The sequence below is a fragment of the Dermacentor silvarum genome, chromosome 8 (genome assembly GCF_013339745.2).
Source record: "Dermacentor silvarum isolate Dsil-2018 chromosome 8, BIME_Dsil_1.4, whole genome shotgun sequence".
In the NCBI taxonomy this organism is placed as follows: Eukaryota; Metazoa; Arthropoda; class Arachnida; order Ixodida; family Ixodidae; genus Dermacentor; species Dermacentor silvarum.
Genome location: NC_051161.1, coordinates 96353733 through 96380887, shown reverse-complemented (window position 1 = coordinate 96380887; position 27155 = coordinate 96353733). Strand labels below are relative to the sequence as shown.

Sequence of the window (27155 nt, the reverse complement as noted above, 5' to 3'; positions counted from 1 at the left end):
AAAGGTCGAACACCCGGCATCGGCTCATACCCCCAGGCTCACCCTTTCCCAGACACGGCTAAGCCGCGCACGGCTTCACGCGGGAGGGTCCAACCCCCATGTGCTCGGGTACGTGGTGTCGCAACTCACCAAACGCCTGCTCACGCAGACGCCCCTGCGGGGGAAAAATAAAGGTGCTGTATGTCTCAAAAGGGAGAAAGGTGACTTACTTTACAGAGCCTTTGCAAGGCGCTGTAATTGGTGTTTTGTCTTTTTTGGAGCGGTCAAGAGAACCTCGCCGCTCCTTCGACGCTACTAGCGCCGTTTGGCTTGGACTAGTGTCCATAGCCTCTTGCGAGGCACTGGACCCCGCTCCAGAGAGCGATGTGTGCGTCGCGTAGACTTCATCTCGAGCGATGAAGCCTTCGCCCCACCGGGCCGGAGGTCGACAGGACCCCTGTGGCCTCTGCAGTGCCCTGGCTGCGCCGGAGCTTGTAGAGTCCACTGGTGTCGACACTGTGAGAGATGGTAGGGCAGCGTTGGCTGCTCCCACCTTAGGGGCGGGTGGCGTTAGCCTCGGCACGCTAGACGTGATCCGGGCTACCGCCAGAGGCCGTTGTGGCGCCGCCCCCGTTGCACCACTTCGGCGAAAGATGTTTTAAGCAAGAACAACGAGGAGATACGTTGACGTGCTTCGCGGAATGTGATATTCTCCTTCACTTTCACAGTAATTATTTCTTTTTCTTTCTTCCAGGCTGGACAAGCTCTGGAGTATGCCGGGTGACTGCCGTCGCAGTTCGCACAATGTACCTCGTCATTATTGCAATCGTCAGAAGAGTGACCAGTTGTGCCGCACTTTGCGCACATAAGCTGCCCTCGGCCGCTCTGGGATGCGTGACCAAATCTTTCAAAACATTTGAAGCAACGTCGCGGGTTCGGAATGTATGGTCGAACATGAACTTTTACGTAGCCGGTTTCAAGAGTCTCGGGTAAAGTAGTTGAACTGAAAGTCAGTATTAAATGCTTTGTTGGGATTTCGTTGTCATTCCGTCTGATTTTGATGCGCTGCACATGGATTACCCCTTGGTCCTTCCATCCATCCAGGAGTTCTTCTTCATTCAATGTCATTAGGTCTTCGTCTGATACTACACCTTTTACTGTGTTCATTGTTCGATGTGCACTTACAGAAACAGGGATGTTACCAAAGGCTACGAGGTGTGCGAGTTTGTTGTATTGTTCCTTGTCTTTTAGTTCAAGGAGCAAATCTCCGGTTGACATCTTTGTTGCCTTATACCCAGCTCCAATGGTCTCTTTTAGGCACTTGCCACAAGAAATGGGGAAATTGCTCAAGCTTTTGTAGATGAATGTTCGCAGTGGAGGACGTGGAATTTCGGGAAACGTTCGTTGTTTTTGGGCAAGAATAGTGATGTTGCATCGGTGCGTGCCTTTTCGAGGCACGATCAGTTGAGAAAGGTTTCGGGGATCCCATGGAAAGAAACTACTTGTTCGGAAACGGCGTCTGCCACCCACCGCGGAGCCCAACAAGGGGACGTGGCAGAACATAGAGACAAGTCTGCACAGCGCCAGTAGTATGCCGTTGCTATAACCCAATATGGTATACCCAAGGTAGGACAGCCACACCAGGTTAACCCTTGCCGCCAGGAAAAGTCGAAGTGAATGGAAAAGATGAGAGGACAGGACAGATTAAAAGTGGAAGGGAAAGACGGAGATGATGGTAGAGAGAGATAGGAAAAGACGACTACCGGTTTCCCCCGGGCGGGTCAGTCCGGGGGTGCCGTCTACGTGAAGCAGAGGCCAAAGGGGTGTGTTGCCTCCACCGAGGGGCCTTAAAGGTCCAAACACCCGGCTTCGGCTCAACCCCAGGATCTCCTTTTCCCCGGACACGGCTAAGCCACGCACGGGTTAAACGTGGGAGGGTCCAACCCCGTGTGCTCGGGTCCGTGGTGTCGCAACACACCAAACGCCTGCTTTCGCACACGTTTGGAGAAGTACGAGTCATTCACTGATGACATTTTGGTTGATAGTTTCTTCCATTGACGACTTCTGCAGTACCCGTGCCATTGGCGTTATTCGGCCACCTTATGCTAAGAAAGACTGCGAGTTTGACCGTAATGATGCCCTTAAGACAGTTCATATTGTGCACTCCAAATAGCTAAGATACTTATGCTCTTCAACTAAAACTCAGTCCTGCGAAATGCTGCCTTATGTCAATCAGCTGTTCACCGTTGTATGCAGGCCTACTAACTTGTGCGCACGAATATTGATTGCTGACAAATTTCAGTAAGCTCACATGCAAAGATGACACAATTCAATGTTCAGCAAACACATATTACAATGGTTAGCGCAGCACAGACTGGTGAGTGTTAATGTTACTTCAGCACAGAACAATCTCATTTGATCGCTATTCCACCTAATTTTAGTGACATCAACGGCTGTTCAATAATAAATACTGCCTATTGTATATGCTGCTGTGGTAAATTAGCGTGATAATTTTTGTGTTTCATCTTTGGCTTGTACATAGCAATTTGTGGATTCAGCAGAGCTGTGGGCATGCAAGAACCATAAAGACGTAAAGAATGCTCGCCGAGAGCAGATGGCACAGTCAGGATTATGCCAGAGGGGAAAAAACGAACAGCGGGGCTGCTTGGAGAACGTGTGGGAGCTCTAGCTGCAAAGCCGACCAAGCCGCAGAACTAGTGCACCGTTCCAGTCCAAGAGGTGCTGTTGCCGTTCCAGTCGTGTGCTGAGGGAAGCCCACCCAATGCAGCTGCTTAAGGCGGCGGTCCCACTCCGGCGGCATGAGTCCCCCGTTTTCAGTACTTTTGGAGCAACCGTGGCGGCTCTTCTACTTAAGATATGACGTTGTCGTATAAACCATAAAAAGCTTAGTTCTTGTAGATTCCAACTATATATAATATAAAGAAATTGATTGGTGTGATTTAGAAATAAATGTTCAAGAACAAGCATGAGATACATGGTTTTTGCGAACTCTGTCTCAGTTGTGACCATATTTAGAAAAAACTACCGCACTTACTGCATTGCGGCTTGCTCTGTAGCTTTAGGACATATTTATCTAGTTCCTAGACGTAGCAAATAATTCTTAATTTTTTACTTTTGGATAATTTGCTTTTGAAAATTGCCAAATATTGCAATCTTCAGTTGTAAACAGCCCGACAACTACATGCTCAAGGAAGCTAAATTTAGGTAAATAGAGATCAAAGTATTTCCATTTAGGAGGCAAAATTTCATTCGTGTAACTTTATTAGTTTCCTAATATGCGGCCGAAAGTAAGCAATATTTAGAATTCTGGTTTTATTTTTGCCCAGTTTGCGGGAAGGTAATAAAGCTGCGAAGCTGCACTTTAAAAGGGGTCCACCAAGACTTCACTGACGTATTTCCGTCACGGAAATACGTCATAGAACATAATACAAAGAAAGAAACCAGAAGAAAAAGTTCCACAATCATGCAAAATTTGGAAATCGAACCCACGACCTCTCGGTCCGCGAAGATAGATCGCCGAGCGTTTAACCCATTGCGCCACAAACGCATTTGCAGAGAGCTACACAGACGCGCCTTATATATCTAACACTCCTCCGTGTACCCGCGCTCTTGCTCGGGCGGTGCCGCCGCCTACGAGCAGAAAAGAGAAGTACTGCATTATGACACTAACGCGCACCGACAGTGAACGCTTCGGTGGTCTCAGCACTACGACGCCTCGATGCCAGCATTCGAAGGGACGCTGGCATCAAGAAGCACTACCAACGCCACCTAGGTGGCGTTGGTAGTGGCGTTCACCGTACTCAGCACAGCGGAGCGTGGCCTCCGCAATTAGCTCTGAAAATGTTTCTGAAGTTGATCGCGGAGGCTGCAATTACGACGCGCTGTACGCGCTGATTTGACTCGGTGACGATTCAGTTACGTGCTTTGTCTTGCGCGTTGTATTAGTGTGTCAGTTACGTGCTTCGTCTTTCGCGTTGTGCTAGCGTGTGCAGCGTAGTGCAGCTTCCATATGCACGACGGTTGCTCATGGTCATCGACGTTGGTAGTCGTGATCACGGAGGAAGATTATTTAGGAGTAGAAACTCCCGTCAGCGCGGGCGCTCGCGTGCGACCAGATAACGTCACATTATTATGCGCCGACGGGGGCGCATGCAGTGGCGGCGCCTTGCGGCACGTCATGCAAGCAGCAGCGAAAAAAAAGAAAGAGCAGCAGCCCGGCGGATCGGTGGTGCCGCTCGGGCGCGTTCTCTTGGGCGGCGCCCGTGTCTCCCGCGCTCAAAGTAGACGGCACAGGAGTTCGGCGTTCGCTTCAGCGTGCACGCCGTAGCGTTGTTTTTGTGGGCATTTAAGTGAAACAGTAACTGTACTTGTCGGTGTCTGTTCGAGGGCCGTAATACTAACAGCGCTGATACGTGCAGTGTACCCTTGCTCGGAAATTGCTAGCCTAAGATGGGATGCAGGTGGGATGCGTGAGTGCCCTCAGTAGAAGTTGTGAGGCGCGCGGCCGAACGGGAGCAACGCGCGCGGCCGCGAACGAGAGAAACACATGTGACCGGTTGCCTTGGCAACCAAGACGGCGGTAATTTCTTTCTCAGCCGCCAGGTGCCGCCAGCATGATAGTGGCTCCGCGGGCTTGTGACATTATCTGGTCGCCGCAACTGGCGGAGTTTCCACTCCTAAAGGTTTCTTGCTCCGTGGTCGTGATGGAGGAGACGTGCCACCAGGCGTCAGCGTGGGTGCATCAACGCCTAAGGGCGCTTTAGCCACAAAACACCAATAGACATTATATATCAATGTGCAATAAACATTACACTACTTCTGTGAAGACACGTTTCACTTTCGTGTTCTATACCGATTCCTATATAAGAGGGATCAACCACATTTTTTAAAAAATTCGGTTCACACAAGAATTCTACTCCTGCGCCCCTCGGCAGCGTAGGGCGGAGCACTCTAACAATCAAACAGTTTTACAAGCATACAACTGTCACAACCCAATGGGTAGCTCAAATCAGCCCAACAGTTTTCGTTCAGTCACTCCTATTGGTTCATTTCGCTATTTCATGTTGTCCTCTGGCCACTCTTTACTTTCTAGCTTCAATTCAAACACTAACAAACCAGTAGCAACAAACAGCAACAACAAAGTACGCTAACAAAAGCCAGGAATATAATTTCCCTTCCATTTGGAATCCGCCTGTTACCCGGCCCATGCACTCGAGAAAGCTGCAAACTAGAGGATGCGCCGTGTAATTGCTTGAACACAGGCGGCGGCCTGCTCTATGCGACGAAGACCCCCTGAGTCACGCGACTGCCATCTGCCCATTAGGGCCCATACGCGCTCAATCCGCACACCTGCTCCGCATGCATGCGGACTGGGGCGGAAGCCTGTCCGATCGTCTGGACGGGCGGACGCAACTTTGCCATCCGCATGCCTGCTCGTCTCTCATTGGCTGGTACGAGGCGGACGGCGGAGGACGTCATCACGGCAAACATGGCGCTTGCTCGAAGCGAAGCGAAGCGGTGACGCGAGGCCTAGGCAACAGCCGCGGCAGAAACAGTCGATTTTTTCTCGTTCTTGTGATTTTTACTAGAGTTATCCAGCACCCACGGAGATAGTCATCGAAGGTAGCAAGCCGGTGTACCCTCCTAGGCCTCATCAGTGCGGGCGATCGCCGACAGAAACAGACGGAGCGGAGGAAGTGTGTTGTGTTTGCGTGAGCGTCGGAAGAAATATTTCAAGCCGTCGACTCCGTGATTTCTTGTGCCGTGCTTCGCGTGTGCATTGCAAACGAGAAGGCCATCACGTACCCGTGTATTCTGAGTATACGACACATGTTCAGGGCGGTGGCGAAGTTAAAAGTGTCCGATCGGCGTACCAGCGTACGCGACTTGTATGTGTTCTGTGTATGCGGTTCATTGCCGCGAAGTGGTGAACGCCAGTCCTTTCTAACCTTTAGAAGTGATGACAAGACCAGTAGCGATAAGATTTGTTGCTTCGGTATCGCTGTCATTCCTCGTGTGCTATACTGCGCGAGCCGTATTGCCACCTGCGATGCGCCGTGGTGACCGCCACGTTAGAGCTGTGTTGTTGCTCTTACGGAGTGTTCGCAAGATACCAATCGGGATATTCATGTGTAGGAGCTGTACTAGGCGTAAAAGTGCCCGTTTTATGCGATGTGCGTATACTCAGAAGTAGACTGTGCATATGTGTTTCCGAACGCATTTCTTGTGTAGTACCCCGATAGAGAAGCCCTATCACACCGCTCTTTCAGCTTCGTACATGTGTCGTTTGTTTCAAAAGTTCTTACTGCACTTTTGAAGATGCTTCTATCGGTGAGGGTAATTTAGGGAACATCATAATGGTTACATACGTCAAGACATACTGCACTGTCCTGAAATGTGGACACGCCTGGGCACTAATGCCATGATCCAATTTCGGGCAGCCTTGATTTTTTATTATGTGGACAGTAGTGTCAATAGCAGGGAATTATACATTGCACGAAGTAAGTAGCTTTATACTTGGGGGATAAAAGTGTGTGCAACACTAGTCCTAAACTGTCTGGCTTTTGCTGGACCAGCACAGAGTCCCTTTGTGAAGAAACCAGTGGCATGGTAGATGAATATATTGTTGCAGGAAGAAAGCAGGCCCACGAGTGTAGAAGGATGTATATTACAAGCGAAGAAATATGGCGTTCAGGCAACGGCCAGAGACTTCGTCTTCCTCTCGTTCGCGTCACCTTCTTCTTTCCCTTCACCGTAACATCGCCCTCCCGGTGGGGTTAGCTCCGTCCCAGTGCAGGTTATGGAGCGTCGCTTAATGGGGAGACATAGGGCTTGAGCCTGGCGACGTGAACAACATCGCTGGTGACGTTGGGAGACACTGAAGGCTGACCGACTGGGGCGATCTCGTATGTCACGTCGGACAGTTGTCGTAAGATCTGGTATGGACCAGAATAACGGGAAAGGAGTTTTTCCGACAAGCCGACTCGACGTGAAGGCGTCCAGAGAAGGACAAGGGAACCAGGTGAAAAATGGTGGTCTCGGTGCCGAAGGTCGTAGCGTCGTTTTTGAGAAGCTTGCGAGACTGTGAGGCGATGACGCGCGACCTCTCGGGCCTGGGCGGCTAAGGCAATAGCATCGCGAGCGTAACCAGTGCTGGGTGATTGTACTGCGGAAGGTAGCAACGTGTCGAAGGGCAAGGTGGGGTCGCGGCCATACAAAAGGTAAAATGGGGAGAATCCGGCAGTATCGTGACGGGACGAGTTGTATGCGAAAGTGATGTACGGTAAAGCGACGTCCCAGTCGCGGTGATCGTCGGAAACGTACAGGGCCAGCATTTCGGTTAGTGTGCGGTTGAGTCGTTCGGTGAGGCCGTTCGTTTGAGGGTGGTATGCGGTAGTGAGCTGGTGTTCTGTAGAACAGGAGCGGAGCAGATCATCGACGACCTTCGAGAGAAACGTAGCGGCCGCGATCCGTGAGTAACTGGCGAGGGGCGCCGTGGTGCAGGATGACGTCGTATAGTAGAAAGTCGGCGACATCTGTAGCGCAGCTGGTTGGCATCGCTCGTGTAATGGCATATCTCGTGGCATAATCTGTTGCTACAGCAATCCATTTGTTTCCTTTCATAGAAATAGGAAAGGGGCCAAGGAGGTCGAGGCCCACACGGAAGAAGGGCTCTGTAGGGATAGCAATTGGTTGAAGCAAACCAGCAGGAGGCATAGCAGGCGTCTTGCGGCGCTGACACAGGTCGCAAGAAGTGACATAACGGCGCACAGAGCGATAAATGCCGGGCCAGAAGAAGCGGCGCCACAGGCGGTCGTAAGTACGAGTGATGTCCAGATGTCCAGCAGTAGGAGCGTCGTGAAGTTGCTGGAGCACGGCCAGTCGAAGGTGCTTTGGAACGACTAGGAGCAGCTCCGGGCCATCAGGACGAACACTACGACGGTATAAAGTTCATCGCGGTGGATGCTCACCATCAAGGTGAGCATCCGCAGAGACGGGTCATTAGGCGAGGAGCTTAGGCGTTCCATAAGTGTTCGAAGAACAGGATCTTGGCGTTGCTCATCGCCAATATGGAGAAAGCCGGAGAGAGACAGAATACTGATGTCCGAGTCTGCATCGGTATCGTCCGGTTGATCCACAGGATTGCGGGACAGGCAGTCAGGGTCTTTATGCAGGTGCCCTGACTTATACGTAATAGAAAATGTATATTCTTGTAGACGCAATGCCCAACGTGCAAGTCGTCCAGTTGGGTCCTTCAAAGAGGAGAGCCAGCAGAGGGCGTGATGATCGGTTACGACGCAGAAGCTCCGACCGAAAAGGTACGGCCGAAATTTCGCGACCGCCCATACGAGCGCGAGGCATTCCCTCTCAGTGATGGAGTAATTTCGCTCGGGCGTGGAAAGAAGGCGGCTGGCGTAAGCGATGACATGGTCGTGGCCCTGTTGACGTTGAGCGAGGATAGCGCCGATGCCATAACCACTCGCGTCAGTTCGTACTTCAGTAGGTGCAGAAGGGTCAAAGTGTGACAGAATCGGGGAGGTTGTAAGCTGCTCGATCAGGGTAGAGAAGGCTTGCTCCTGCAGTGGTCCCCAAGAGAAAGAGGCATCTTTCTTAAGAAGGTCAGTGAGAGGGCGAGCGATGTCGGCAAATTGTTTCACAAATCGTCGGAAATAAGAGCATAAGCCCAGAAAACTACGGACATCGTTTGCTGAACAAGGTACAGGAAAATTGCGCACAGCGTGGACTTTCTGTGGATCAGGTTGGATTCCGGCGGCGTTTACGAGATGGCCGAGCATGGTAATTTCACGGCGACCGAAATGGCACTTGGAGGAGTTTAGCTGAAGGCCAGCCCTGCGAAACACGGAGAGTATGGTCGTGAGGCGCCTCAGGTGGCTCTCAAAGTTCGACGAAAAGACAATCACATCGTCGAGGTAACAGAGGCATGTAGACCACTTCAAGCCGCGCAGCAGAGAGTCCATCATGCGCTCGAATGTAGCTGGCGCATTGCATAATCCAAAGGGCATGACTTTAAATTGGTACAGACCGTCCGGTGTGACGAAGGCGGTTTTCTCGCGGTCCATCTCGTCGACGCTAATCTGCCAATACCCGGAGCGGAGGTCAATTGATCAATTGATGAAAAGTATTGGGATCCATGAAGGCAGTCAAGAGCGTCGTCAATGCGAGGCAGGGGATAAAAATCCGTCTTTGTTATCTTGTTGAGGTGACGGTAGTCAACGCAGAAGCGCCACGAGTTGTCTTTTTTCTTTACTAAGACAACCGGTGATGCCCACGGGCTACTGGAAGGTTCAATAATGTCCTTGTCCATCATCTTGTCGACCTCTTTCTGGATTATGGCCCTTTCTGTTGCGGAGACACGATATGGCCGCCTATGAATGGGGCTGGCGTCACCGGTGTTGATGCGATGCGTGACAACAGATGTCTGACCAAGTGGACGGTCGTCCAAATCAAAGATATCCCGATAAGATGACAGGAGGTGACGAAGAGCTGTTGTTTGCTCGGAAGGAAGGTCAGGGGCGATCATCTTACAAACATCGTCCGCAGGCGTCGAGCACGAAGGAATGGGTGACAAAGGTGCGTTGGTACTCAGGAAGGATTCGGCGGCCAAAGAAGAAATCTCAAATTCATGCAAAGGAGTGATAAGTGCGACGGCAATGCCGTGTGGCAGCACATGCGTCGAAAATCCAAAATTGAGGATGGGCACCCGAGCACAGTTTTCGAGTATCCGGATTAAGGTGCTCGGTAGCGCAATATTTCGTGACAAAACCACGTCAGTAAGCGGAGACACGACGTACTCGCCATCAGGTACGGGAGGACAGGGCGTCAGGAGGACATTGGTAGCCGCCTGTGGAGACAGCCGTGCAAGCTCAGCAGAACATAAGCGGGGTGAAGCACAAGTTGTTGCGTCTGCGTCGGCAGGAAGCGGCAGATCCAGCTGTACAACACCTGCGGAGCAGTCAATTTGGGCAGAGTGTTTCGAAAGGAAGTCGAGGCCGAGAATTAGGTCGTGTGGACAGTGCTCGAGGACGATAAATAAAACAACGCTATAATGGCCCGCAATGGTCACACGTGCTGTGCACATTCCAAGAACAGGTGAAGTACTCCCATCGGCGACTCGCACAGTGCACTGTACGGCGGGAGTCAGAACCTTTTTGAGCCTTCGGCGGAGAGCAGCTCTCATAACTGAAACCTGCGCTCCTGTGTCAACGAGAGATGTGACAAGAACACCATCAACTTCAATGTCCAGTAGGTTTCCACGTGTAGGCAGGGTCAACAGAGGATTTGTGGGCCGGGTCGGAGTTGCAGCTTCACCTCCGGGAGCTGCACCGCCTAGTTTCCCGAAGGGAAGCGACCGGTTGCAGATGGGGACGAAGAGCGGTGAACGAGAGGCGAACGGGACCGACGGCCTTGCGGAGACGGGGAGCGGCTGGATCTTGGTGGAGCACTGTCGGCGTTGATGTTCCGAGGCGGCGTGTAGGGCGAGAAAGTGCGATTGTCTGGTACTTGGCGGTAGTGACTCGGAGACGACCACCGAGGAGACGACGACCAGCGATTACGGCAATGACGGGCGATGTGTCCAATACCGGAACAATTAAAACAGATGGGTCTGTCATCCGGTGTGCGCCAGTCAGCGGGGTTGCGGCGGAGTGGCGGGAAGCTTTGCGTCTGGGAGCGAGCGGCCGGAGAAATCTGGTAGGTGTTCGTATGGCGGACCGAGCAGAGAGATGGAATGCCCAAACTCGCTATTTCTTCCCCAACGACCGCTTGTATAAGCGAGATAGCGGGCACACTTTCCCGACAGTCGGAACGAATTGGAGCCGGAGCCATGGCCTCAAGCTCACGTCGAACGATACGCGTTAGATCTTCTGATCCTGTCGGCTGAACGAACCGCGGCGGGTCTGCGCACGAAGATGTCGCGGCGGTATTGGGCAGCCTGTCGAAATGTTGAGGGACGCGGCGGCCTTTCGCTTGTTCGAAGCGCCGGCACTCCTTTATAATTGCATCCACAGTGGCACAATCCTTAATCATCAGGAGATTGAAGGCGTCGTCTGCAATACCTTTTAGTATATGACCAATCTTGTCCGCCTCGGTCATGGTGTTATCAGCCTTGCGGCAGAGAGCCAGCACATCCTGTATGTACACGACATAGGATTCTGTGGACGTCTGAGCGCGGCATGCAAGTTCTTTTTTTGCTGCCAACTGACGACCGACAGGTCTGCCAAACAGGTCACGCATTTTTTCTTTGCAGCCATCCCAGCTTGTTAGGTTAGCTTCATGCGTATCGTACCATTGCTTCGCAGTTCCTTTCAGATAAAACATGAGGTTTGCTAGCATCATTGTTGGACCCCACCTGTTGTTGTCGCACACTCGTTCGTACATCGCAAGCCAGTCCTCGACGTCGGTGTTGTCCGTGCCACAAAATGTCCCCGGGTCCCGCAGATGAGTGAGGATGACCGTTGGCGTGGACTGCTGAGGCGTTGTCGGTTGTGTCGGTTGATCTGCCATTGTGGCGGCAGGTAGATGACGTCCACTGCGAAGTTCCGTGATTGTACCCAGCACCTTCCACCAAAATGTTGCAGGAAGAAAGCAGGCCCACGAGTGTAGAAGGCTGTATATTTACAAGCGAAGAAATATGGCGTTCAGGCAACGGCCAGAGACTTCGTCTTCCTCTCGTTCGCGTCACCTTCTTCTTTCCCTTCACCGTAACAATATCAAACGATGTTCACAACCCAGCATTCTTAAAAGTCAGCAAGTTTGTGCCTTTATACAGTACGTTATGAAGCGTTGCTTATTAAAAGCAGTCAAGGAGCATTAGGAGCTAACAAGCAGTTTTTTCTTCTGCTACTTCTAGGCCACTTCTTTACGCAGTTTGAAAAATTGGTGTATGAATTGTTGCAAAAGCTTACACATATAATTCTGGACTGCTTCATATGCTACTCAATGTCCACAGACTCTTCACACCTGCTCTTACAAGTCTACACTATGTGAAGTGATCAACAGAATATATTTAACCCAATAACTGGCAAGACACGAAACACTTGCCATATAACTTCTTACAGCTTAATTTTTTTTCGTTGTTCACAAATACATGCCAAACCAAATCTGAAAATGTTGCTCGTAAAACTAGGCAAGATGCAGTAGGACGGCAATATTGTTGAGCTGTTCGTTAATGGTAAATGTTTGGTCCAGGATTTGGGGTTTGTTCTTGTTTGTGAAAGCCTGCATTGCGCCGTTTTTAGAGTTATACTAATGATGAAAAAGAACAAAAAGTAGCTTGTACTACTTCAAACACAGATGCACTTCGCATCTTGGCATTTCGAACAACAAGAGCTTCTGCGTGCCAAAACCCACAGTGTCCTCTCGGGTAAATACCGACTGGAGGGATACCTAAATTATTATTTTCTTGCCACAGCTAGGCCACCAGCCAGTACATTTTCGGGCGTTTAATTTAGCTATTTTGAGGTATCTTTGTTTATAACATGTAAGTTTGTTATAAATTCTGAATTTTGTCATATAAAGGTGCTTTCTCCTTTGCCTTGCTTCGTGCATTGTCGTCAGCAAAGGCGATCAATGCGAAACTTTATATCTTCGTAGTCATCAAAGTGCAAGTTTGCTTAGCCTGCAGGAATTACTATTACGCAGCCTGATAGTTCCTCCAACAAGTCACCCAAAGGACATTTTAGCTGGCTGCTTTGATGCTTTAGTATCTGCATTTTGATCAGCTACAATATTGCCCCTCTAAGGGGCTCGAAAATAGTGCAATTTTTGTGTTGCATTCACTGCCTTTTGGATATGACGCCGAATAGCATTTTGTTTACGGCTACCTAGATGCAACATAATTGGAGGTACTAGAAGTTCTCAAACCGACGTATTCTTGACAATGTGTGTGTCAGTTGCCCAAGACATTTTATTTTATTTGTCACACCACCTCATTTGAAATGTGCAACTGACACTCCTAAAGTTTACATAAATGCAATATTCACTAAATAAGTTTTGCCCGGAATTCATAAAGGCCACGGAAGGTAGACCGTCTGATGCACAGCAGGTAAAGCAAGCCTCAACCGTTAATTGGCAGCTTAACAATGTCTTTAATTGTCACCGTGCACCACCTACAGGATTTCAAATAGCAAAAGCACTTTGAGAAGGTCACTGTGTGTTCTTTTTGGGACGCTCCTCTATGCGGATAAAAACCAAGAACTTGCTTAAAGAACGGAAGAAATTTTCAAAGTGGCGACAATGTGACCAGCACGTGCGCTAAGATGAGAACGATGAAGCCTGCAGGTTTTGTAACCTAAACATCTGCTAGTGCTAATGCTCGGCATTTTTCTGAAGACCACTGTTGAGCACGGAACAAAATGAAGTTAAATTAAAAGACAGACTAGTATTTCAATTTGTGTTGTTTTTGCAGATGTTTCTGTTAGATCAACATTAGTGTTGAGCGGTCAGTCAAAGGGTTAAACGTTACACATATATTTAGAGTACTGGTTCATACAAAACAGAAAGTTCATATACTCCTACACCTTGCCTGTTTAGTATTTGCAGACTGATATTTCTAAAGCTTGTATATATAATAAATGAACTGCCTCATACGCTAGTGCGCGTTGTCTTTATAATGAAAAACAGGCTGTTTGGACGAGGTCCCCCAAAGTGAACAAAGTCCCTCCTAAGAGCGGTACTTCAGTGCTTTACCTTGTTCGTTTTCAATCGCCCTTTGACATTTCTATTGGCATATATTGGATATCTGTTTGTACACAGTGTCTGAAAATAAAATGAAAAAATTGGAAAAGAAAATTACATGAAATGTCTGAAAAGCATAGTGCCCCCGGCACAAGTACCCAACTGAGAAAGAGACTGGCGGTGTTTACAGCGGCCAGCGCTCCAGCGAAGAGGATGGTGACATGCGAGGGGTCCCAGTGGTCGCCGACAGCCAAACTCTTGAACATGGCGAGTGTGCATGCCACCAGGGTCGCCACCGTCGATTGGCACTGCGCATGAAGGAAACGAAAGGGTCGAGGCACTTTTCAAATTTGTAGACTCAAAATCGTAGGGACCCATATTTCCCACATTCCTGCTATTATGGCTGCATTGATTTCCTGGTTGAAACTGCAGATTTAGCTACCTACACTGCCACGAAAGAAGCCCGCGAATCCACGCAAAATTGCCGCGCGACTGCTCGGTCGAGACACTTTGCGCGTATTGCGGGCTTCTTTCACGCTCGGAAAAACATTTTTATGTAGCACGTATTCAGCAACAGAAAGCTGTATCGGGAATTTTTCATGTTGCTCTACAATTTTCTCATTGACACGTTTCATATAATTACAGTAATTGAGAAGTTTATTAATTACTTAGGAGTAATTATAGAATTAGGCGGAATTGAAAACAAGATCTGAGTATCTCCAAGCAATGGCATACAACATTACCTTGGCTCTGTGCAGCTACAGTGCTATTTGCATATTTTGAAATCTCGTTGCCTGATAGTTGGAACACCCTAATGTATATGGGTCCACCTATGTTCAGATCGCAGTAGTTTGTTGGACATTCATGAATGGGCCCATGTTAGTGGGTTGTTCTTTGAAATTAGTAAGATTTAGCTGATTTCTCATGGCGTATAAATTTAGACCTAGTTTTACTCCTGCGTTCAAAGAAACATTTGTTAATCCAACGTTTGTTTCCGATATGAATGTTATCTTTAACTGAACAGGACCACTTACTGTAGGCATTCGTTTTACGAACACTCTTCGCTTCAGGCTTGCCGCTCATTGAAGTAGAACTGACAGCTTCGCTGTAAGAATGTTTCTGCGTAACATCCATCGATATTGCTTACACGGGCGCTTTCGTAGCATGTGGCCAAGTGAATACAGCGCCGTTGACCTTAGTTGCCGAGTTTCAAACATGCGAAGGCATTTGCCATCTCGCACGGTGAATACAAAATGAATTTTAGCGCCTTCTGCCGCGCTCACGGAGGCACACCTAACGTGGCAGCACCATCTATGATGTTTTGTTCAGTTGCCGAGAGGTGGCGAGAGCTGTGCACGTCCATGGGTTCTCGGTTCATGACCAGCTGCGCATTATGCGCCGCGTAAGGTTCATCATTTTTCTTTGAATATTCAGGCAGAAAAATTGTTTGAATACTGAACGAAGCATACCAATAGCTAAATCGCTGTGTGATACTTCATAGAACATCGGCATTTCGTATCCAAATGAAAGAAATACCATGGCGCTCCCTTAGGAAAGATGAAAATGGTCATTGTCATGTTGTGTGCAGAAGACGTAGCGACGCCACATGTAATATTACCACGAATATGATTCCTGTGTTTTTGATACTTTAACCTCTTGGATTAAAGAATTCAATTAAAATTAAATTCTGGGGTATTACGTTCCAAAACCGCAATTTGAGTAGGGGGCACGCCGTAGTGAGGGACTCCGAATTAATTTTGACAACCTGGGGTTCTTTAAAGTGCACCCAATCCATAGTACACGGGTGTTCTAGCATTTCACCCCCATCGAAATGGGGCCGCTGCGGCCGGGATTCCGTGCTGCGCCCTCGGGCTTATTAGTGTAACGCCATAGACAGACACTCCGCCACCACGGCGGGTGTTGAATTATAGAAGGATCGAGGTCGTTGGACAGAATATTGTTTTAAAGCATCGGTATCATCACTAGAGACCGGATTTTAGGCAAATGCCTTTTTTGTTCCTTGCACTCATATCGCCCCATTTTGATATATGAGCATGAATTAGAGGTTAAGAATGGCTTTTATAGTGTTTTTATAGCGCCTATAAATGCTTATTTTGGCGTTTCTGCCTAAATGCCTATAAAAGCCTATTTTCAATATCGGCGCATATATGAACACTATTTAGCCTCAAGTTTCGCTTTCGAGTGCAGTTAGAGACCATTATTCGTGTTACCGGGCAACACTGACTGTTCGGAACTCTATGGGGTTCATCCTAGTCGTCTAGTTAAACCAACTTTCGGAAAACAACCCCTAGCAGCAAGAAATGGGACGCGCCGCGGTTGGCGAATGCGAAACCGCGGAGAGCCGTCAGGGGAAAGGAGAGTGAAGAGCAAAAGAAGAAAAAAAAATGTGATGTGCACGCGGCTTTTGTTTTGCTTGTAACTTACTTTGTAAGGTGTTCACCGCCGTCGGGCATTCCTTCTCAGCGTACGAGATCGTTCTCAGAGTGACAAGAGGAACAATTTTGAATCCAAAAATTTGGAGATGGTGATAGTTTGCTATTGCTTCCACAATATTCACAGTGATTCTTAGACTACGTTCCGCGTGCTCTCCACACAGATTTCTTCAAACACGTGCACTTCAAATGGGCGGAAGTGTATTTGGCAGTGTTGGGGCGTTTTGCCTGTACAATTCCGATAATGTCATTGTATATGAGAAAATTGCCAGAGTTGTACCTAACAGTCCTCATGTAAGAACATGTCAATTTCTTAATAAATTGTAGTCTCTCTTGCATTTATTATTTGTCTGTTTTTGTTATGTCTTAATTAAATTGTGCCAGGCAGGCATAAAGTAGCGCTTTTTAATCAGCATTCCCAGCTTTCAAGTATTCTTTTTCATTCTTGTTTCACTTTATGCAACGCTCGAGTACAGTGGCCATTGAACATGAATATGAGCAGTGTGCTTGTTGAATTACGCCAAATGATGGTCATTAGTCCAGCAGTTTATGGGACAATTGCACGGCTATGTTCAACTGTTGGCGCCTTTGTGCCATCATAAAGAATAATATTTCTTGTTTTTCTGTCGTAGATTCAGGTCGCGCACGTCTTCGTTTGAAATTATTTGCATTTATGTAAAGATTTATTGTGCCTATATTTACGACGTTGGAGGCCTAAAGCGTTGCTTTGCCTGCCTATTTTTGGCGCCTAAAACGCGCTTTGTTACTGCCTAAAGATCCGGCCTCTAATAGTCAGTTACTACATATAAATGCACTGACACAAGGAAATACATAGGCGATGCAAAAGTAAACAGGTAAAATGGGTGGAAACTCAGTGTTTAAACAATAACAGATTGTGCTCCATCATAACAATTTCCAGCAGTTAATTCCACTTTGTTTTGGCTACAAGTTAAAAAATAAGTGATTAGAAGTGCCAGTTCCGCAACTCAGGCGCTGAATACTCAAGGGTTGAAGTAACGATGCGAAATTCGGACTTGAGGCGAAACTGCTTTCTAAGGCAGGGAGCATGTATTGAAAAACACCGCCCAAGCGCTCCGTACAGATGGTTAACTAGCGAAGCTGAAACGTACGGCCCCGGTGTTTAGCAGTGGGTTAATGCCGACGCTGTATTGAAGTGTTTCTCAGTTATTCGTTGTAGGTTTGTGTTTCTAGTGGAACGCAAGCGCCAATGGCAGGTGGTTGCTGCTAACGACGACGCCGAGCTACCTCGAGATATCCAAGGCATGCGACAACGGCGAGCCGACGAGACCGCGTTGCGGGCAGAGCAGCGTCATTTAATTGTTGTGGAGGATAGGTTGAACGTAAAAAAAAGAACACTCGTTGGTAAAACACATTTATACACGGCACCTGGGACGCGGAATTTTTTTATCCACATTGTAGTTTTGTAATTGACATCTCAAATAATACAAAAAGTAACCAGTGAATTGTGGGGTTTTACCTGCAAGAGGGCGATATTTGCAAATATCATGGGTAGTTGTTCGCGAACCCTGCTGAGATTGCCCAAATTTGCCTGCGAAAGAAATAAAAAGGATTGGTTGGAATATTTATCATTGCATTGTGTACTTACACGTACTTCGCGGCCGCACATAGATGAACGACTCTCCTTTTCGTGGGACAAATGCAAGGTTTTCTTGGCATAACCACGTCAGCCTTTTAAATCGGATTGTGTAAAACAGCCAAAAAATATCGTGGATTATTAAAAATTCACTCCTGTAGGCCACGAAATGTTGAAACTGGCGCATACCTAGTCAACGCAGAATTTTGGGATAGTTGGTGATTACAGAACTTGGACATCATAACAAGCGATAAGCAACGCGAACACAAAAAAAGAGACAATACACTAGCGCCCATCCAGTCTAGATGTCTCTTCTTCAGCATACCTTCGTCCATGTGCAATAACCATGTAATAGGTAAATAAAATACACTTACAAAAAGTGCGCAAAACATTTTAGGAATCAGTACGGTGATTTTTCAAGTTCAGAGGGACTAGTTCAGAAAATGTTTAGGTAAAGAATACCTTAAAATTTCCTCATCTGTACTTTAAAATATTTTTTCTTATGTAAAACAACTAAATTGTGGGATGCAAGGCCTGAAAAGCCACTCGCGGGTTTTTGAGGTGCCGCTGCTGGGGACTCCTGGTTAATTTCAACCACTTGCCGTTGTTGCCACATACCTTAACCTAAGTACACGGATGTAGTTGCACTGTACGCCATAGCTGCCGCGTGCCGAAATCGAACAAGCGACCACTTACTCAGCAATAGACATCATAGCCAATGAAGCACCACTTCAAGTCTCCGCTATATTCAATCTCGTACATGTAGTACATATGTAGGAAACTTTTTTTCGATTTCTATAGTGAAGCTTAAGAACAAATATTTTATTTAGCCTGTGAATTTCCTCTTTGATTTGAGAGACTGATGACACGTAGTCTGAGCATCTTCGGAAGTAAGTAACAGCCCTTTATACATTTTTTTTCGATGTGAATGTTGTCATAGGTCGCATATACGTTACATGGGGACGTCGCTTCTCCTCAATTTTCTTAGAATTCTGGCGTTCCATGCTATGCTAAACACCATATCATAGTGTGCCATGGGAACTGCTTGCGATTAATAATGTTGCTTATATTCGCATCAATGGAGAGTAGGAGAAGCACACGGCAAACATGCTTTCATATTATTCTGCTAGTTGTGTTCACGATCACTTGTTGTGTGACCATTTGTCGCTATCTTATGTCGATAAAGCAATTGTTCTGTCTTGCTAACGTCACCACATGTTTGCGGACAAAAATGGACGATGTTGGGCAAGTCCTCTGTTCACAGCGATAGCACTCGATCGCGTTAATAAAAGGGGAGGATACAAATACAACAGTAGGTGGAACCCCCTCCCTATACCTTCACGCGACTGCTTTAGCAAATCTGTACTCGTACTCCGCGAATGAATGGAACGCTGGAAATGAGAAAAACATTCAAAACACAGTGGGCAAATTGGGATGCTCCTTCTTCGCGCTTGTCCTGTTCACTCGCGTTATTTCCCACATCCCAACTCAGCAGCGTTGTGCGGAGGAGGAAAAAGAATACAGATTGCTCAATAAGTATTTTCAAGGACGTCGCTTTTACTTATATACGCACACTTTTTGCCCTGACACCCTAACGTATCACATTTTCTAGCACTTAATCACTTTTGACGGACGTGGTTTTGGTTGTTTCTACAATCTGCTGTGAATAAAAATTCAGGTATACTACTTCAGTTTCTGAGATGACTTAGTTGTCGGAGACAAAGTAGGTATTGTCGACATACTGCCGCAGTCGAACTGATATCCTGTGCGACGTATGAGCGCAATGAAACAAAGAAAATACACAGGAACAGAAACAGTGCCATTAGGTCAAGTGTCTAGAAGCAAACCACAAATATAGATGAGTCGTCAAGACAACTGCAAAAGATGAAGAACCCTCGCACCTGCGTGCTGAGCCTGGCGACCAGAGTCTGCTCCAGGTTCCCGTTGAGTCCCAGCAAGGGTGGAATGAGCACAAACATCTGATGTATTCTGACATACACTGGCCAGTCCTGCACAGTAACAACAGAAAAAGTTGGTTGCAAGTTTGCAAGTGTGACATAATATCACATGCCTAATGATCGAGGCTTGGCATAGCCATCATTCATAGGGACAGCGCGTCCGTAAGTCGGCCTACGATTCTCTTGCACAATATGGACATGCCTCTACAGTTATCTTTCGCGAGTGCTCGCAAGTGTCCACGATTGATGGGTTGACGCCACCATCCATGAAGCATGCGCATTTAGTCTTGGTGCCTTTAAGTTGATAGCAGACGTTTCTGTTGTCGTTCTCGTTCTACTCGTGTCCGTATGTGCACGCCTGCCTTTCAGTAGTGTCAGTCATGCACAATTCAGAGGCGGAGGTGTAGTCTAGCAGTAAAACACATGGTCGCATGACAATGTGCCATTATTCCTGCGCGTGACAGTCATTTCTGAGTCATTCAGTACGGGCACGTGGTTCGTGCTATTGTAGATGAGCACTCGCGACGTCATTTGTACATTCAAAACGTGTACACTAATACAGACTAGAAGTTTATAAAAATCTAGGTAATCTTTCTCGCCAGTCTTTTCTTCAAATTTTGCTAGATCGGGCAGTTTCATCTAAAATGCAAAAAAAAACGACCGTGTACCGTGTATTGGGTGCACGTTAAGACACCCCACGTGATCAAAATTAATCCGGAGTCCGCCACTACGGCGTGCCTGATTATCGGATCGTGGTTTGGCCACGTAAAGTCCACACACACACACACACACACACACACACACACACACACACACACACATATATATATATATATATATATATATATATATATATATACATATACCAGGTGATTCAATGAAAACTTTCAAAGATCCGTAAAGGTTGCCTGTGGCAGATATCCCAATTCTTGTTCATGGGCTGGTCTACTCGAAAAGGAGGACATTACTTGCACAGACAATTTCAATCCATAATCGACTAATAAACAAAAATTCACTAAGTTTTTAACTAAGTACCTTAAGGCCCATATTGCAATTTACAAATTGTAGCCGTGGAGTTCGCAAGATGACACCGGATGACAAAAGCTTCGGGATATAAATTCCCGAATTTTGCAGAGAAATGCATTGCCGTTCCAGTTCCTTTGTGCTTCAACGCATAAAAAGACATTTTCTTAAGAAGGTAACCGGAACGCCAATTAATGTTTCCGCGAGATTCGAGAATTAATACCTCGAAACTAGTGTATTCCTGAGAATTCGTTCCAAGTGGATCCGCCGTGCGAACTCCACGGGTAGTATTTCTAAATCGCAACATGGGCCATAAGGTTTTAGTGAAAAACTAATTTGTGAATTTTTTGTAAATTAACCAATATGCATTTCAATTTTTTGTGCAAGTAATGTCCGCCTCTTCGAGTCGAGCAGCTCATGAACTAGAATTGTGCTATCTGCCACAGGCAACCTTTAAGTATTTTTGAAAATGTTCGCTGAAACACCCTGTATGTCACTTCGAGGCTTTTCAAGTGAGCGTGGGATTCATGTAGCATTTCCTTCATGCTGGTGACGTCCTTACGAAAATAGTCTACAACGCCAATCCTTCTACTGTCGACTTTTTTCGTGTGTAATAATTGTCTAAAGGTCTTTTAGCTTGCTTGATATTCCTTTCAGAAATGTGTCGAGGCAAAGTCCTAAATCCTTCACTAAAATCAGAACTTGATCCCCCTGCTCTGCACCTGCGTTTGTTTGACGTCACGAGCGGAAATGAGAGTGTGTGTGCAACACAGAAAAAAAACACCGCATATCCACTGGGGTGAATGATGATGAGTGGGCGAAGCTCCGGAGGGAATCATCAGGTAAACCGTGAATCTTCCGTGTAATTCGCCCAGTCTCGCCGCACTAAATCGAACGATTGACTTCCACCAATGACACGCAGCCATATGTGACGTCATTCCTATTTTATAACAGCGCCCTTCATTATAATTGCACCATCTCCCGCTTAAGGGGACGCTAGCACAAACGCGTTAGAAACGTGCAGTACTCTCTAGTAAGGCGGAGAGGCCACAGCGTCTTACGCAGCCGTTTACACATGCCGGAACGTGCACCGCGTTTGCCGACGCCATCACATGACTGCTGAGAGAGTATAACCGCCGTATTCATAAACGCTCCTCGACTTGAACTTGACTTGCCACCGCCTTCAACGCGTTTCGAACGCGCTGCCCAAGGCGGTGGCAAGTCAAGTCGAGGAGCGTTTATGAATACGGGGGTAAGGCGGAGAGGTCACAGCGTCTTACACCAGCTTCTTACACGGGCCGTAACGCGCTTGCACAAACGCTTTAGAAACGCGCAGTCTTTCGTTAATGTTGGGTATTTATTGTCATCGTGGTGCGTGTGTGCATGTGCGCTTCGTGGCGTAGTGGTTAGCGCCGCGCGTTCGGAAGCGAGGGGTCCCTGGTCCGATTCCGCGCTACTAACACAACTTTCGGAATTTTTTTTTTTTCATAAACGTAGACGTGGCTACCTACTACTACGACGACGGTTACTACTACTACTACTACTACTACATACTACAGAGGAGGGACAGACCCACACCCTAAGGAGCTTCGCCCCTAAAACTCAATTAGACGGTCGCCTGGTCTCCAGGAAACAGGAAGCGCCGCTGACCGGAGCTGTACATAGCGTACTGGGGTTAGATTTCTTTGCAGTGCGCATGATAACGTCATATGCGCGTGTGATGCGTACACGAGTCTGTCCCCATAGAAAACAAGCAATAGTACATTGTTGGAATCTGCGGCCTCTAACAATATGCATACCAACAGTGAAATAGGCGGCATACAGTTACATACACAATGTAAACATTCATTGCTACAATTGAGTACTTGGCCGCAAAAAAAATATCAGTGGCGATTTAGCGGTAATAAGTGCCAGAGAAATACGTCCGCATTACGCTTATATATATATACATACATATATACATACGTACATACATACATACATACATGAAGTGAGGTTATGCCGGGTCCGGTAGTTGAACAGGAACTTGTAGGTTGATGTAGACAATAAATGGAAATAAAGTATCGTTGTGGTCGTACGTGCGTCCTCAACCTACAAGTTCCTATATATATATATATATATATATATATATATATACTCCTCTATTATTAACCCGCGTCGCACACTTCACACACATTTGCTTTATCTCCATTTTGATACTTCTAATGCTAACGCATTGCGGCAATTTATGCAGCGAACGCACGTAAAGCGTTTGAAAGTGTTTCGCGGCAGTTTTATGCTCCGGAAAGGATACTTTCATTTATCCTTGATGATAGTCGATTTCAATACACTTCATAGCTATGTATTTCTGCGACATAGTGAAGCGTTTAGAAATGCCTGGGTATAGGCAATGCCTCCTAAAAGAAACATTTTTAGGAGGCATTGGTATAGGACACGGAATAGCAGCGTATACAGAGAAGCGTTGGCGAAGTCTTAGGTAGATTACAGGCTGCAGCGAAGCCCACATCTAAGCCTTTCTAAAGGTTTGAGAACTTCCGTGCACATCTTCGTCATTTTCCACGAATACTTTTCTCGGATTCGCACACATCTACGAAGGTTTTCCTTTCGCTGTCACTCATTGCAAGGGGAAGGTGGCCCAATCACTGAGCGCACACTGCCCTCTCTACTTTTCGGAGAATCAGTTTAGGCTACTGCGGCGATTCCCTTAGAAAGCTCGAGTTTTTAGTGCGACGCGAGTAGGCAGTACGGACGATATACAGCATTCCTGAGCTCGCTGCGCATTTTCAATTACGCATCGCGCTATTAGGAACGTTGCGCCATGCGTTATATCGAGTTTGTTTACCAGCGAAAGAAATGCTATCGCATGTGTAAGAGCGTTAGGGGATCATTGCAGATGCAACGCTCGGACCTTGACCACGTCGAGCAGGATGCCAGCGATGGTGGAGCCGATGCCGGCCAGGATAAAGGGCACGAACACCTGAATCGCAGTCGAGGTCAGGTGAGCGTTCATCGCCGGGTCCACGGCACTGCCACCCACGATGGCGGGGGTCAAGTTGGGGCTGCCAATGAGAGCTGCGCCGACGCACGCGTCCACTGACAGGGGCGCGTGCTGTTCGGAGGCGCGTCTCTCTGGCGTCGTCGACGGTGACGAATGAGAGAGTGGCGGACGCCCGTCGTCGCCGACCGGCACCAACGAACCGACGTCGTCGTCGCCGCAGGTGCGGTGGCCGCCCTCCGGTGATATCATGATGCCACGGGAGCGCAGGCGCTGCGGCAGGAAGTCACCCATCGCAGTTCTTACTTTTCGCCAAACAACACGTCTGGGAGGCAGGGGCCAAGGCAAATTGTCTACTACTCTAACCAGAGCAACATACTAACAACTGTCAACATTTCCTCGCTTTTGCCGAGCAGTCAAAGCGCAGACAACATAATTGTCGAGGAGTAAGAACAAGAACCGAGGGAGTGTCAAAAAGAAAGGCACATGTCTATCTGTCCTACGTCCTTGTAACCTGGGTGAGCCACACACTTAAGCTGAGCCGCAATTTAAAGAAAGTGGCGAACAGGCACGGCGTGCCTGTAGTGTTCTGTGCTGCCAACAGGTTGGCTCAACTGTGTCCTCCCATAATGGCCAGATCTAAGGTAGGCTGCCAAGCACAACACGTCACACCTTACAGACGATGCGCCACCGCAGTGGGTTATGAAATCCAACTCTCTTGTGGAAAGTCCTATGTAGGACAAAGTGGCCGCTGCATCAGTGATCGAATGAGGGAGCATGCTAACAACACGACGAAAGACTTGAATGCGCATCTTTCAGCGCACTGTAAAGCCTGTCCTTGTCGTGCGAGATTTCATGATGTGAAGATCTTGGGCAGAACTAAAGACAAAACCACACGTCAGCTATTGGAGGCGTTTTACATACACAAAAATGAGTGCTAGTCTAACTCAGACCTCTGTTGTTGGTACGATGCGGAACTTGCTTTCTTTAGATCTTCAAGATGATCGTGTTAGCCCTGATAATCGCCCCTGTAGTCTGCCCGAAGTGGCTGGTGCGCCTGCGCGTTGGGAAGAGTATATATACTGTATCTCGCTGTGTTTCGAACAAAGTTGTTACTAGCGCCAGTGACGTGTGTCGGTCTGTGTACCTTCTGTGTAATTGTGCCTTGGCGCTACAATATGTCGTTCTGCAAACAACTTGCCCAACAACAAGTCCTTCTGCAGCTTATTTACACGGAGGACTTCCTGGAGTTCACTGGTCTCGCGGTGCGAGGCAAGTGAGAACGTGCGCACCAACCCTAGCGAATTTCTGCAAGCTGCTGGCATAATTTCTCTGGAAACACGTAGCTATGCCACTGACAGCTATCAGCATTGTGTTTGACGGCCAATGGGAGGAAACGGCTAGAGACACGTTTCTATTCTGACGAAAGTTAGGAAGCACAATTAGAGGGCGAACGGGTTGCAACTGCTCTAAGAAATTCTGAACGGAAATTCCGCCGGCTGCCCTGCAAACAGACACAGGCGCGAAAAAATGGTCTCCTCCTTCTGAAATCGAGAAGTGGCAAGTGGCGATATGATTGGAATACCGGTTACATCTGTCATGGCTCGTACAGAAATGCGGCTTCATTCTACGGACGCTGCTATTACTCCCGGCTGCTACCTAAGCAGAACCGTATTTCTTACCGTTTTAGAGCAGCAGCACCGGTTATCTTGGCTTCGGAAGCTTAGTGCCAACGAGGCGGCCTTTAACGATTTGCTTCGATTTGGTCCCCGCAACCGAACCGAGAAGCTGTCTTCTACTTCTTCTAGTGCACGTTTTCACGTTGGCACTAGCTGCTCGTGCTATCTCCCTCGCTTTCTGGCGGATTCTCTCAAAGCACGCGCATTGTATGTAAAAAAAAAATCTCTTTTGCTCGAAGCCGAATCAATGAAAGCAATAGCAATGTATAGCGTTATACTCGAGTTCCTCGTCCGGTGTTCTAACATAAAGCACCATTCAGTGAAGTTTACGTTAAGGTCCCTATACCTAAAAATTGTTTTATCTAGGGATCTCAGTTTGCGTGTGACTCCTGTGGCATCTAAAACTGGGACTGTTTTGCGACCAGTGGCCGCTCATCAATTGTCATATAAATATCTTCCTCGACACCAGCACTCGATTTCTCCCCTGGTGGGAGCACGCATGTGTACGTTTCCACTGCTCGCCTACAGGGTCTCGTTTGTGCTGTACGTGGAAGGTCATGTTTGTGGCATCCGCAGCTTTGCCGACTCCGAAAAGGAACACTGGGCATTTTCTGTCGTTAACTTACATTACAGCGATTGACACATAAATGGGCTGACGCTGCTGGGGCAAAACTAGCACTTCCCGACGGAATGGCTTGAAAAAATCAGATGACAGTCCAGACGACAATTCAGGTTATCGGACGCTTTCCAGAGCCTGGGCGTCGTGGCAAACGCGTCGGAACGCTCCACGCGTTTAGTCGTGGCCTGCCGAGCCGAAAAGTTTGAGCCACGGCCGCTCGTGGCTTGAACGTGCGAGCGTTCGTGAGCTTGAGCACGTCAATGTGCGTTGTCTCATTTTCATCGACTCCCGAGCCACCCGTGTCGGAGGCAGTAGACAGTGTTAGTGTTTACCGTAATAGTGGGCTTACCGGAATAGCGGGATCAAAATGTGCATGCGCAGAAGACTAACCAACCCATACTGTTTAGCGTACACACGTTATTTCTCAGATTTAACGTTACCGTCGTTGCGTGGTTTACGCAGTTTACGTAAAACATGACGGCGGTCCCGATGGCCCGCTTCGTACTGAATTTGGCGTTGTTTTTGTACCATTCACGATTCACGTTCGTAGCAAATGACTGCGTAAACGGCTTTTGCTTAGTCTCATGCCGCTTCGACGAGAGAGTGTTATGGCTAACCTTGAGGAATTTTCGAGATCTCTTCTCGTTTCGAACGCGCCTAAGCCTAATGACGAAAATTTTCTCCGAGATGCGAGCGCGACCTGTTGGTAAAGTCGGGAGAAAGGCGCGACGATGGCATATGGCCTCTGAGATGGGAATATCTCGGAGACTACGGTGTACAGCTTGTACTGCTTGTCTGTTTCGCTGCAGATCGGCGGACATGGGAAGTAAAAATACAACGCGCTCTTGGCTTCCATTGCGCTGCCTATCGCACTTTCCGGACGCACGCACACATAGAATTAGGTGCCCTATGTATGCGAAATTCGAAGCGTAATGGAATAGCGTCCCGCACGCAAAATACGCTGTCGCGCTATACTAAAACTCTCTTTCTGCAAAGTTCGTTTGCGGAACGGTAACGTTATTTCCCTTAACCCCGCTATTACGCTAACGTTAAACTAAAGCTGTCTATTGTGTCGACACACAAGAACGTCGTTGTGGCCTCTGGCCAGTTCCGGGTAT

At 47.8% G+C, this 27155-nt stretch overlaps 1 protein-coding gene across 2 annotated transcripts in view; it reads right to left on the bottom strand.

Annotated features, from left to right (window-relative positions):
- The window catches only part of LOC119462303 (solute carrier family 41 member 1), a 46324-nt gene extending 22276 nt beyond the window's left edge, over positions 1–24048 (bottom strand). Inside the window, exons 1-4 of one of the 2 annotated variants that reach the window (XM_049673261.1) lie at positions 23653–24048; positions 19665–19772; positions 17647–17718; positions 13814–14003 (exon numbers count right to left, since the gene is read on the bottom strand). In XM_049673261.1, the coding sequence (XP_049529218.1) occupies positions 13814–14003; positions 17647–17718; positions 19665–19772; positions 23653–24033 (751 nt within the window). In that variant the 5' untranslated portion in view covers positions 24034–24048. The remainder of the gene's footprint in view (positions 1–13813; positions 14004–17646; positions 17719–19664; positions 19773–23652) is intronic. The other variant, XM_037723646.2, reaches the window with a different exon arrangement.
- Positions 24049–27155: the final 3107 nt, after the last annotated feature.